The sequence below is a fragment of the Poecilia reticulata genome, linkage group LG11 (genome assembly GCF_000633615.1).
Source record: "Poecilia reticulata strain Guanapo linkage group LG11, Guppy_female_1.0+MT, whole genome shotgun sequence".
NCBI classification, from domain to species: domain Eukaryota; kingdom Metazoa; phylum Chordata; class Actinopteri; order Cyprinodontiformes; family Poeciliidae; genus Poecilia; species Poecilia reticulata.
In genome coordinates this window covers 1,480,538-1,494,717 of record NC_024341.1, presented here as the reverse complement: position 1 = coordinate 1,494,717, position 14,180 = coordinate 1,480,538, and the positions used below count along the sequence as shown (strand labels likewise).

At 39.6% G+C, this 14,180-nt stretch overlaps 1 protein-coding gene across 1 annotated transcript in view; it reads left to right on the top strand.

Annotated features, from left to right (window-relative positions):
• Positions 1–14,180, top strand: part of LOC103472129 (retinoic acid receptor beta) — a 101,198-nt gene that overhangs the window by 17,684 nt on the left and 69,334 nt on the right. The window contains exon 2 of the mRNA XM_017307346.1: positions 2,682–2,830. Coding sequence (XP_017162835.1) covers positions 2,682–2,830 — 149 coding nt within the window. The remainder of the gene's footprint in view (positions 1–2,681; positions 2,831–14,180) is intronic.

The following is a 14,180-nucleotide window of genomic DNA, read 5'->3' as shown; positions in this document are numbered from 1 at the left end:
CACACACACACACACACACATTTCACTTCTACTGAACCGAAACCTAGATCTGCAGGAAGACTAGAGTTTGCTCTTTAGTCCGTATCAGACTTTGATTACGCATTCACACCTCCTCAAGCAAACCAGACTTTCTAGGCAAATCAACTGGAGTTTGATTATAGCGGACCAAACAGGACTGGTGTGAATGCATCCTGATTGTTTAGTTCTGGGAGTTTATGTGAATTCTTGCCTCAATCTCCTGTTCTTAACTGCTGTAATTTGCACCTGGTATGATATTCAGCTTAAAAGGCCCTGCATGCTGAGAAGTCTGAGATGTTACGCTGCATAGTCTGGTGGTTATTTGATCTGCTAGTTGAAAATTGCCTTTCTACCATTGGGAACAAGTTCATCCGTTCTCTTCTGTTCTCTGACAGAAGAGAACAGAAGAGATGGTCCAAAACACATATGGACCATTGCTCTAGCGCTCACGTGTTTTAGCTAGCTGAACATTGTTAGGCAGTGTTCACTTGAGTAGGCTTTAGCTGTTTTTGGTTATTACCAAGCATCAAATGGCTTATTATTAAAAATAACATTGATAATAGTCAGCTAATACTGGCATGCAGAAGGTGAATACACGGCCCATATGTGACAGTAAACTGACATCAGTCTGTTTTCATCTGAATGTCACAGAACAGTTTTTGAAACAATGAAGGAGTATTATGCCCATTATGTCATTCTGACAATATTTATTCTCAGGTTTGTATCACTTTGAAATCAGACGAGAAAATTTGTGAAACTCTTATCTCCACTGTATCAGTTTTCTGAAAGTCTGCTAAATCACTATGCTTTTTCTGCAACTGCTTCAGAAAAATGTCATTAATCTGACCCTGCAGCTCCAACTTCTCTCAAAGCAAGTGTTGAGAAAGACTTAACCATAGTAGTTAACTTACTTTTCAATATTTTACCATGCACAGCTTTTAGACTCCTAGTTACACTGATGTGCTGCTGACCTTTTAGAGCTTCACTTGTTCCAAAGTTGTACATTTGACACACACAGAGTGAATGTTGGTTGAGATCAGATTAAATTAACAGAGTCCATGTTGGGAAAAGGATACACTTATTCTAAAAGTTTCTTCCTTATCATCAGTTCACTCTGAAGTATGGAAGAATGTAATCTATTCAGAGATGCTTTAAAAACTGAAAAGTTGTGTTTGAATGGAGAGAGATCTCTACAAATATTTAGTGCCGATTATGAATTTACTTCAATCTGCTGTCTTCACTGGGCTTGGTGTCAGACTGTACATGCAGCACAGAGTCCTCTTCTTGTTTAGATTCAGTCATGACCAGAGGTAGTCAGTTGTTGGCTGTGTGTTGGATGACTGTATTTATGTGTGTATATGATGCAAAGTATTTTGAACTTCTTTGTTGATAAAATGTGCTATACATATAAATGTGGTTGATTGATAGTCTTTATGTCATCTCTGTTTACACTCAGAAACTATATGCTGAAATCTGTTCACATAAAAATGTAAAGAAAACTTTCACAAAGAGATTTTGATTAAAACAACATTAGAATTAGTGGTCAGTCATAGGGTGTTCCTGCTAAAGTAGTTCCAGCATTCAACCAGAGCTCCTACTAGAGCCACTTTCTACCTGATTAAAGCTGCTGTATGTAACTTTGCTAAAAAATATAGATTTTGTTCCATATTTTTGTTAAACTGACATTACAACAGTATGGATTACAACAGTAATCTGTGAAAAGATTGAGTTCCTCCACCTCCTCCCTGTGCTCCCAGTACTGTTTGAAGAAATGCACCGCTGCCAGTCATAACCAATCAGAGCCAGGAGGAAGGTCGTAGTGTCATCAGTCATGCTTGTGTACCTGCTGCTTAAGACAGAGAAACAGCTTACTGTCCCACCATCGTCAGTTGCTATTCTGACTAGCCTAAGTATTTGTTAGGAAGACGCTGCAGCATAGCAGAGAGTAAGAGCGAGAGGGGCTGGGGTGCACATGCTTGATTGACAGTGCTAAGTCCCTCCTCCTAGCTTTGATTGGTTGTTTCTAGTTAGCGCTGGGAGGCAGAGCTAACAAATACTCTCTAAGTGAAACTTTGGGTCAGTGCAAGTCTGAAGAAATATTGTAACCAATTTCAGAACATTTTCACTGCTGTCCTTTAAAGATTTTCAAATTAACAGTGAGAAAGTTATTTATTTAGATGTGGTGGCATGTAGGAGATATTCAGAAGTCCATACATGAAATCATGTGGTCCTGATATGCCCACTAGTATTGTTTCTGAAAAAAAATATCTCAATAGCTACAAGCTGGTTTTGGTGCTTAGACTATTCTGAGTCACATAACTCTACACTTCAGCAGAGTGGAACTACTGAGACAGGAGAAAGCGTAACACATAAAAAGTACAATTTACCGGGATAAGAGCACACTGGAGCAATGTAGTCAATCCACAGATGAACTGCAAAGTTGTCCTAACAAGTGCTGCACATTTTCTAAAATATCGCACAGAGAATTTATTTTTCATTCCATTTTTGTTGTATGAAGAGAAAACAATTTTGTCAACAAAGTTTTGTTTTGCCTTCAGGTTGAAAATGAAAAGGTCCGTTTTTGGTTTCTAGAACCCTAAGTGAGTTATTTAGTCATTTGAGCAGAAGCCTTTTCATCCTCCTCTCCTTTGCTCTCCCTGCAGCCATCGAAACGCAGAGCACCAGTTCTGAGGAGTTGGTCCCCAGCCCGCCATCGCCGCCGCCTCCGCCCAGGGTCTACAAGCCCTGCTTCGTCTGCCAGGACAAATCCTCTGGATATCACTATGGAGTCAGTGCATGTGAGGGCTGCAAGGTAGGACTGGCCTGCTGCGTCACACACATCAACAAGCTGTGTGTGTTCAAAGCCTGTGTTGTCTTTTTATTACCACACTGACATAAAATAGACAGGAATAATTGTTGCTTCATTTTAACCCAAATAGTTTTGTGAAATCTGCTCATACTGTCCAGTGAGGGTTGTAAATTACCCTCAGAAGTGTGTGTGTGTGTGTGTGTGTGTGTGTGCGTGTGTGTGTGTGTGTGTGTGTGTGTGTGTGTGTGTGTGNGTGTGTGTGTGTGTGTGTGTGTGTGTGTGTGTGTGTGTGTGTGTGCATGTGTTTGTGTGTGGTTTTTAGCGTTTCTTATTTTTTAAGGCTTTTTCCAACAAATACTCTGTTGTGAGGACCAATGAAGTTCACACTCCATATGAAGTCCTCATCCCCTCATCAAAAACACACCTTGAGGAAACTTTGAGTTTTCCATGGCAACCATTCAGGATTGCATAAGCACTTCTTCTCACAAAGTCCCACCTATTTCCACAAAGCTCCTCTTCAGACCTGCATTCTGCAGCTGAGCTTCCACCTCACAGAGCAGCCCTCCCCTGCCTTCTCATCTCAGTTCTTTCAGCCAGCAGAAATCACCTGTTGGAACTGAACATCTGCTGAGCTCATCATACTTCTCTGTACAACACTCCAAAGAAAAGTTGTAAATGGCATAATGGATGAGCATTGTTGTGTGTTTGATGACGACAAACCATCATTCTCAGGTTACATCTGACTCGGCCTGCGATCTACCACATCTCTCAAATAACATGAGATTTAACCTTTAAAAAAAGCATATAATCATTACTTTTTGGTCCTAACAATTCAACTTTTTGCTAAACACAGATAAGATATTTGAATTACATATGAATTATACTTAGAATGAATAAAGCTTTCAGAAATGTGCAGGCATGAGAGCGGGTTTTATTAACAAATCTGTTTATGTGGTTCTTATTTTGAGAAAAGGCTTGCCATCTTAAAGCTCAGCTTTAATTGGGCTGAATTTTATTGTCATTTTTTGCATCAGCAAAAGAAAAAAACTTTTAAATTTGACCCAGAAAATCAGATTATTTTGATACTTTAGTTCCACCCCTCACTGCAGTTCCTTCACCGCATTCACCAATCTACTCCTACTTCAGTAGCTGTTGCTAGGAAACTGTTTATTTAAACATCCCCTTAAAAAATATTCATACAACTTGACCTTGTCCCATTTTGCCACATTACAAAAAGAAATTGGATTGGAAATTGGGATTTTTGTAGCTGACCAACACACGGCCGTACACAGAAGGATGATAAATTATTTTCAACAGTTTTACATGTAAACATTTAAAAAGTGGGTTTGCATTTTTATGTAATTCCAGAGTCACACCTAACATATCAAAAAGGTTAGGTGTGCTAACCGTTTTGATATGTTAGCACACCTGTCAAAAAATGTACTAGTTCCACTGGCAGATTTTTTTTTCACTTATGACATGGAAAATATTTTGTTAAAAGTGAAAAAAACTGCTGGCGGAACTAGTAGTAAACAAATACATATTAAATAATTATGGACAAGCTCTTATGTAATGCTGAAACATTACTTGTAAGTTAGTTTTGTAGAATCTAGAAAAAGAAAACTTGGTTAGGTTTTGTGTTTTTTCAGTGTTGACTTTGAATCTGTCTGTATGATTGGATTGAAAAGGAAGTTTACTGTGAATTGGAATTAAATAAATAAACTGAGTTGAACTGAATTAAATTGAAAATGACAAGGCAACATGTCAGATTCGTGTGTACAGGAAGTGAGTGGTGTATTCCAGGTACTTAGTTCCTGTTTGGTTGGCTGCTGCTGTTCTCCTGTGCAGTTGGACTCAGCTGTGTGTAAGTGAAGCAGAGGAATGTCAGGAATCCTCCGGAGGTTTTGGCCCAGGGGTAGGTGGTGATCTGCTCACTCATCGCTCTCTGGGTCAAACCAAGTTTTGGTGTTCCGTTAGAAGCCAGCAACAGTCACAAAGGTCTGCCATGACCTCTGACCTTGCTGAAGTGTTCAGGGTCAGTGACAAACTGCACACTGGACACATTCTGCACAGATACATAATTATCACATGGTTGTGGTCGAGCACATTTTATGGCAGATAGTGAATCCAGTTCATTTAATGGAAAGTTTCTGATGAAACAAACATACTGCTGGGTGATACTGATGTGAAAAAAGCATACAATAAAATATCTTGGATTTGATTTATGTGACATTCTGTTGTAAAAGGATAATGTTTTCATCTCTGTGTCTCCTTAGTGAAGCCATTGTTGTGTGTTGTGCCGGGGCCGAGGCCTTTCTGTTGAGCAGACGCAGCCGAGCGTTCTGTACAGCTGTAGGCTTTTACACAACAAGAGGAGCCTTTTACTCCCCGGTGAATGTGCCAATTAAAGCCAGAAATAGACTAAAGGCAGAGTGGGGGCTTCATCACTGTGCATGTGGAGGACTTGTTGAAGAAAGCTCAGACACATATAGTGATATCTGCCAAGCTGTGTAATAAACTCCTCCACTGATCAGTGTTCAAACATTACATCACGTTCAGTACATTCATTCTGGAAGGTCAGAGCCACTTCAATTCTTTCTAAAATGTTTTGAATCACTTGAATGAGGGAAGTCTTCTGCTCCAAGGATGCACATATTTATGTTTTATCTTAAATTCTTCACTTATTTATATACATTTATATTTTAAGCTCTATTGATATTCATTCAGTCACTCACTCATTCAGTTTTATTACTTGTTCAAGCCATTAAAATGATCACAAGCTTTAATAAAATTGCAAAACTGTAGTGTTTATGATCATAACATTGAATAAGTGTTAAGAAAACATTGTAAATATACACTAACAGGGATTTTCTCCCCTTGTATTCTCTTTTAAGAGGAGTTACTCATTAAAACTTGTTTTTATTTAGGACCTTAAATTTTTGTAGAGGTGTAGCAGAAATTGGATCAGTGTGACTGAACAAAGCTCGTATATGTGCAACATTTGAATTTTAGTTTTACTTCTCAACAGTTTGCTTACTGATAAAAATATGATGTGCATTACTTGTCATTTTTTGTCCTGTAGCTGGAATGTGGTTTAAGAACTTTTTAAACCCCATTTTACGTTACATTTCACTGTAACTTTGCCGGCTTGTAGCAAGATTTTCTTCTTGATCAATAAAGTATGTGTCCATCTATCTGCTGTATAAATCCAGAGCGTTGACCTTAAGGTTGAGCAGTGATGGCCACACATTTCCCCTTCAGGATTTTCTGCTACATTTCTGTTACAAACATGTTGTTGTTGTTACCTCATGATGATCTGCTGAATTACCAGAAATACAAGTACCAAAGTAAACTTTCTGTGATGAACAATACAGTATTTGTTTGTGATATAAATGTATTGTCAAGATATTTGAATTGATTTTGTTTTTTGATTTATTTAAGATCATGAAGCCAAGAACTATTTGTCATAATAACTGTTACTTCTGTGATGTTGAGATTGATCAGATTCACTAATGACAGAATATGGAAGATTAAACAGTTGCAAAATATAGGACACATTTATTAAATCTTGTAAATTAGAACTTCCATCTTTAAGTACGTACGGTATCAATTTACATATATAGATATAAATATTTGACATACTCACAAATGTGGTATCTTGCAAATTAATTGACAGCTATAAACATTTTGTAATGAATGAAAAGGAGTAGTTTGAAAAAAAATCTTATATTAATCAAAAGTTAGTTCATTATACCATAAGCAACAAAACATCAATCAACCATCCACATCAAATAAAACTCATATCACATTTTATTTTTATAGCACATTTCAGCAACAAAGACAGTTCAAAGTGTTTTACATCATAAAGACCAAAAATAACCAATTGAAACATTACATTTCTCTTTTATTACACATCAAAAATATATGCAACCATACACTTGTTGCATGTATGTGTACATGCATGTTTCTGCATCCTGCATGGAAACTTGTATGCATACAGAGACACAGCTGGTTCATTCTGGTTAAGGGATTTCTTGATTCTCTAAGTTTGACAGAAATTTCCCACAAACAGCCAACTTTGTACTCTGAGCTCCGATATCCTGGAAATTTGAGCTCCCAACAGAGTACCAGGCCTTCTGATGGATTTGTGAGTGAGCCTCTGGTGTTTCTTGTAAGTCACTCCAACTGTTGAGAACAACTAAAGGAAATCATGGGTGGTTGAGCAGACATGTCCAGAGCCACTGGATGAGATTTATCACCTGGATCATGCAGGTGTTTTTCTCTCTAAATCCATCAGACTATCTTAGCAGACTCATGTCTGTCTTTTAGATCCTAGCAAGTGTCATTTAGTGTGTTGCCCAGCCTCAGCTGATGTGTTTTGTTGGACAGAGCTCATTTGAATTGTTAAAATAGAGCCGTGGCATATGGACCTCCAGAAGCACATGCATATGCAAAAGATGACAGTCTCATCTGTGCTGACCCAAAGTCAAGCAAATCTTACAAAGTCAAGACAGACTTCAAATTGTTTCCAACCCTTACACTTAGTTCTGACAAGAGACAGAACTTCCTTTGGAAAACCACACACTCCTTTTAACAGAGTGGAACAGTCCATTCAGCCTTCCTGTTATCAGGAGCTCTCTCTCTCTCTCTGGCCACCTGACTGAGTCACACACACACGCACACATCTTGACACGTTGTAGAAAACACTTCCTTCTACTTCTTTTTCTATGTGCTTCCTCTGACTTGCTTCTTCACAGAAGTTGAACATTTCTAACTTTACTCGTTTTCCCCCAGTAACACCAAAGACTGTTATGATGAACCTAAACTGGTTGTACTTAGGGACGATATTCTACAGCAGTATGACCTGGATGAATCAGAATCAGAAGAATTCATTATCACCATCAGTTGTTGGCTAGCTCTGATAATCCACCTCATTTGCTTTTGCGCTCCTTTTTCAATCTCTGTCTGTCTTGGACGCCCAGCAGGGTTAAGTCTCTTTACCTGCATTGAACAGTAAAAGTGGGTAAGCTTCTGCTGTTTTCTCAGTAAAAAATTGGCACAGATACGGGGCTCAGACAGAAAAACCCAGCTCATCTCTGGAGCCTTTCTATAAAGAGCAATGCAAGCTGCAGCTGAATCTCCAAAAATTATTTTAAAACGCACCGGCAGTGGCTGCTTAGCATGGATTTCATCACAATAATTCTCCTGGCAGAAAGAAAAGCAAACCTAAGCATTCCTTTCACCTTCAGTTTAGCAAGCAGGACATGTTTGCAGTGTAGGTGCAGAGCTTCACATTGCTTTTCCTGCACTTCTCTGCTAAACTAAGGAATAACAGAAACCAGAGCAGGTATATGTCTGCAGTAAATCTGTCTTCTTCAGTGGAGCAGGACGGGCAGTGACGTCGTTTGCATAAGATGTCCAGAGAGGAGGGCGTGATTCGGCACGCGTGTCGCTCGCGCTGACAGCTCTGAAAGCTTGAAGACAAAACTCTGAGCCGTGAATACTCCTCCCCTCTCTCTCCTCTTCTTGTTGGGTCCCGAGGTGTCGACTCAGTGGGATTAGCTTGATGGAACTGGTTTGACAAGCGAGGGACCACAACCCCTGTGAATGAGCGCAGCATTCTGAACGCTCACACTGGCTGACACACTGTTGTGTTTCTGAACTCTCAGCGCTGTCTGCTCCTCTTTTCTCCCCAAAGCCACACACAGGGATGGAATGTTGGGGGAAGTTTAACAATTCGGATCGCTTCAGCGACTGTATTAAGTTGTTGCACACATATTTTTTTCATGCTGCTATAGAAACTCATTTCTATTGTTTCACTGTTTTGGTTTGGTCTGAGCATGACGTGCCCTTTACTTGAAGGGTTGTGGATGCTCAAGCTTGACCGTGTCCATAAAATGTTGCATTGCACAGGCTGTAGAGCATTTCGTCATACTGCCTGCAGATGCCTGCCATCCTAAGGCGAGAATAAAAATAGAGATTTAACTAAAACTTCTTAGTTAATGTTTGGTTCTCTTTCACTTTTTTCAACGTTTTTCCACAGCCTCTCGCTTTCCCTGCAGCTCTGCCAGTGGCACGGCTCCCAGTTTAAGGATGGATTCACACTAGCCCAGTTTAGTTAACTCCAGTCTGTTTGCCCAGAAAGTCCAGTTTGTTTTTGGAGATTTGGTTCACCTAAAAGTCTGGGTCTCATGTTGGTCTTTTCTTTGTAAGAGGAGCAAAGTCCCCACCCCCCAAACACACACACCCAACCTCCATCCTTGTCACAGGGTATTTTGCAGATTTCTTGTTGTTTTAGGTCTCCTGCTGACTAACACACAAACGATGCTAAAAATATATTCTGGTGTAACAATGAATAATGCAGGAGGTTTTGGAGGCGATAGCAAGACTGGTTCTGTAAGAGCTGTAGCACATAGTTTATTAGTATTATTCATTAATCAGAAATGAATATCTTCTGTTGTGCTTGTTTGTGACTGAGCGATCGCCCACAGCAGCCTCCGTGTCCTGTCCCCTCCTCATATCCTTGTTTCCTTCCTGCCACCAGCTGGTGGCACAGAATGCTGATGACAGAGATCCCACTTCAGCTGACAGTTTAGTGCAGAGAAAGAAAAATGTCTCTCCATCTTTCTCATCCTGCCACCATAATCTATACCGCTGTCCTCGCTGCACACTTCATAGTGGGATTTGTCATCTCTGTGCATCAAAAAAGGCCTGGAAAATCAAACGTAGAAGGTCAGTGTGGCTGAAGCTGAAGGGGAGGGGGAGTATTACAAAGTGATATTCTTCTACTCTCTCTAGACCACTGTGTGCTGCTCCATTAAGGAACTGACTTCATATTTCAGTTAATTATTTCATGAACAGAAGAAATCATACAACTTTACTTAACTCGGACAAGGTCAATGAAATGGGGAAGAAAAAGGAGGACAGAGTATAAAACAAATATTGTGACGGTCTGTGTTTTCTGTGTAGTTATTTTTGAGGTTTTTCTGTTTATTTAGTTCCGTTTCCTCTGAGTCTCTGTCTTCCCTGTTGATTCCTCCCAGCTGTGTCTAGTTCCCTGATTACCTTCCCTATGTATTTAACCCCACCTATTGTCTCTGTCTTTCATCGGATCCTTGTTGTTGGTAGTCAGTTGTTGCACACAGTCTTACTTTGAAGTCCTGTGTCGACTCAGCTCTCGTCTTCAGTCTTGAGTTTTCAGTTCCTACCGGTATTTAGCTGTTGCTAAGTTTTCTGCCGTGCTGCCTGAACTGGACTGTTCTGAGCTACTTTTCTATTAAACCCTTCATCATCATCATCATCATCTTCATCTGGGTGTCTGCGTTCATTCTCACCACCACAAACCACCACTTCATGACAAATATATTCAGTCTGACTTGGGGCTTGTAGTCATCCAAGCTCAGTGTTTCCATGTTGTTGAATATATTTGTTCTAAATATGCCAGGACAGTTATTTATAATTTTAATAATTCAGACACATCTCAGTAAATTAGAAAATCTATTGTAATGAGGCTCAGATTAAAAGTACCTTTTGCAAATAAAACCTTTCAGAAGGTTATAAATATACTTTTCACTAAGCCCACAATTCTGTATGAAAAGTGTTTTTATTTGTCTGATAAATCGAGTGGTTTAAGCAAAATCTTAACTTTTTCTTACTGTAGTGCCAAAATGGCTAATTTGGAAGATCCGCCTAGATTTTTATCAAGTAGTACCTCTCTAAAACTCATATGATTAACTTTTTTTCATGAAACTTGGCACAGTAAAGGGTCAGATTGTGTACTGTTGTTTACTACATGTTTTGGATTTCATCTGCATGCTTTGAAAGGAATCTTCTTATATTCAACTGTTTTTGTTAGGTGGAAATAGATTTTTTTCTTAATTTCTGCTGTGTATCATATTAATTCACTTCCTCAATAACAGGCAGGGTGGTTTTTAGAACTGCAACATATTCTCTAGGGTCTTGCCTTTGTTTTGATACCAAAACAATTAAAATAAAGTTCTTGAGATACATTCAATTCATTTTGGGCATGTTATTTTCAGCCATATTTGTCAGAAACAGGCCTTGTGTCAGAGAGGTTAATCATCAAAGCAGACATAAAAAATGTCCCCAGAGCAACAATGAATCAACACGGGTGAAAAACGTCTTGTGGCAAAAAGCTCCTGGTCATGTCTCAAAACGGGAAACAGTCACAACAACAAAGGTACTGAATGGTCAACTATGGTGTGTGTGCGTGTAGGTGTGTGTGTGTGTGCGTGTGCGTTCGCATGTGTGTGTGTTCGCATGTGTGTGTGTTTATAGGTGCCACAGTGAGGAGGAGAGCATAGTCTCTTTCACAAAACACTTAATTCTCCTTCGCATGACAGCAGCAGGCTGACGCAGCGTGGGGGTTGAGCTGTTGACCTACTGCTGTTATTCCTCAAAGCGGCGAAACAGATAGTCAGAACAACGCTGAGAGCTGACAGCAGAGCTCCACTCTGGTCCTGTCAGGTTGGGGGATGTCAGCTTCATTAATGGAAGCATGTCTTCATGGGCTGGGTTCTGCCTTTTTACCAGAAGGTTCCATCATATAACTGCAAAGAAGAGCTGCTTCAGGCCTTTACTTATCACTTGGATTGTTAATTTGTAAACCAACAGCAGAACAAACCACTTAGATGGTGGGGAAGAGAAAAAAAGATAAGGATGGAATAATTATAATGAGAAGACGCGATCCTAAAGGAACACTGCAAAAACAAAACCTTATCAAGTTTTACTGGTCGAGTTTCTAGACTAAATATCTTGAAATAAGACACAACTGACTTACAACTAAGTTTTTGGCAAAATATAGGAGTTTGTTTTAAAGTGGATCTATCATGCTTTTAATCCTTCCTTTTCACATCACTTTCTAAATAATTCACTTGTGATCTATATAAAGTAGAACTACAATGCTTTGGTCTGAATTTCTGGTTATTGTAGCTCCACAGACCCTGGTTTACCTCTGATCTGAGGCTTTTCTAGACCAACTTTGTTTTAGAGCAACTTGTTTTGCTGCGTTTTTTTAATGTTAATGAGACATTTCATGGTTTACCAGTTAGATTTTAGGATTTATTTTGTATAGCACAGTAGCAGTGGAAATAATATCACGTTGTAACACAGTGAAAGAAATATAAATCAGTTAAAAAGCATTTTTCCGCGGAACCTCTGGAAATGGCACCAGCAACCGAAGATAAATGTGTTGGTTGGATGGATGGATGGATGGATGGATGGATGGATGGATGGATGGATGGATGGATGGATGGATGGATGGATATTTCGTCAGTGACTCAGATTTGCATAAGATTTCCCTTTATAATTACCTAACTGAGTAATAATTTTGGCCTTTAAAATGTATAAATGACTAATTGTTTACTTGCATATCTGCATATTTCTAATTTTAGATGTCACCTTCAGCCTTCCACAGTAAGAAAATCATTTATAATCTGCTCTAAAGAGGAACATTTTCAAAAATCTGTAAATATGATATGAAACAGACACGAGGGGGAGGAAGATAAGAAAGGATGACCAGCCTCTTCCTCTCTTCTCTCAAACCACTGAAAAAAAAATCACAATAAAAATCATAAAGCATATCTTACATGCTGGTTAACTTTGCTCACCCTAGGTAACATTGACAACAATTTAACAGGATTTGTTTTATTCCTCTACTGAATCAAATGAACTCAGATTAATGAAGGAACAGTTTCAGTGTGGGACTGTGCTGCTGCAGTAAGACACGAGTCCATTAAGAGGCTTTTTAAACACCCAGTAGGTCAGCAGCAGGTCTGACTACAGAGGAAACAAGCAGGCTGTCTCTGTTTTTGTTGATTTGTTATCGAGCAGAATCTCAGTGGGGAGCAAGGGACCCTTGTCAGGTTTGGGCCATACTGACCTACAGAATGGTGAGAAGATTGGTGCAACAGTGGAGCATCTGTGTTGTGGTTGTGATCTGAAACCTTCTCATTCTCCTCCCTGTTGCCTTTCTGCCTCTCTCTCCATCTCCAGTTCTCTGTGTGCAGCTATTCAGAGCGGGCCGGGGTGAGTCCCACCGCTCCTTCTACTTTCCCCTTATTCACTGCTCAAGGCCTGCAGTATCTGCTGCTCCATCTGGGCTCCTCAGGTGCTTGGATGGTCGGGTTGGGACTGATTGGGTTTCAGGGGATATTTTGCAGCGGGAACACAACAGATGACTGGGAGTCTGAGAGAGTTTTTGTTTTCCAAGTTGTAGCTGTTGACTGCTGTTTGTGCCTTATCTGTTAAGGTTTCATGTTTGCCACGTTAACAGAGCAGGCCTTTGTGCAGCCGCTGCCTCTTTTTGTCTAACTGTCCCGTGTGTTCTGTTGCCTCAGCATGTGAACCACACCGTCACCGCTGACCCCATTTTGGTTCTCAAAAAGTCTACTTTTTGAGGTCAGGAGACCTGGCATCCTCAGTCTATGATGTGTTCACTGGTTTGTCTGTTCATACAGGAATCAACATGAAAATCTTGTCTGGCTATAAAGTTATAACATTTAACAGTTGGAACCTAATGCGTTTTCCTTTTGAATTTATTCCAATTAAGTTTATTTGTATAGCACAAATTTAAAACAAACGCCATTATAAGGCACTGTACAAAGAACAAGAACAACAAAAAACATAATATATTTACAGAAATAAAGTTGTGCTCATAAGTTTTCAGATCATCCATCCATCCATTTTCTTCACACCCTTGTCCCTCAGTGGAGTCGGGAGGGTTGCTGGTGCCCATCTCCAGCTAACGTTCCGGGCGAGAGGCGGAGTAGTTTTCATACCCTGTGGGGTTTTTTTGTTTTGGATTTTTTTTATCAGAGAATATGAATGATAAAACCTTTTTTCTCTTTCATGGTTAGTGGTTGGGTGAAGCCATTTACTGTCAAACAACTGTGTTTACTCTTTTTAAATCATAAAGACTCAGAAAATACCAAACTGACCCAGATCAAAAGTTTACATACCCCCAGTTCATCATACGATGTTTCTGTTGTCAAATAAATGGTTCCACTCAACCACCAACAATGAGTTACAAAAATGGGTTTGTGTTATTTATATTCTTTTGATCTTACAAAAAAAATAAAACAAGAATTCTAATAGGTATGTAAACCACAACTGTATCAAGGTAGCTTCATTTGAGGGAAATCATTAGTGACATCAGACTGGAATGGTTTGAAAATGTGTTAAGGATGGATACTGGATATATTGGACACATGCAATACAGTGCATGAGGGAAAGAAGAGACAGTCAGAAGGTTTATGGAGGGTGTGTGTGTGTGTGTGTGTGTGTGTGTGTGTGTGTGTGTGTGTGTGTGTGTGTGTGTGTGTGTGTGTGTGTG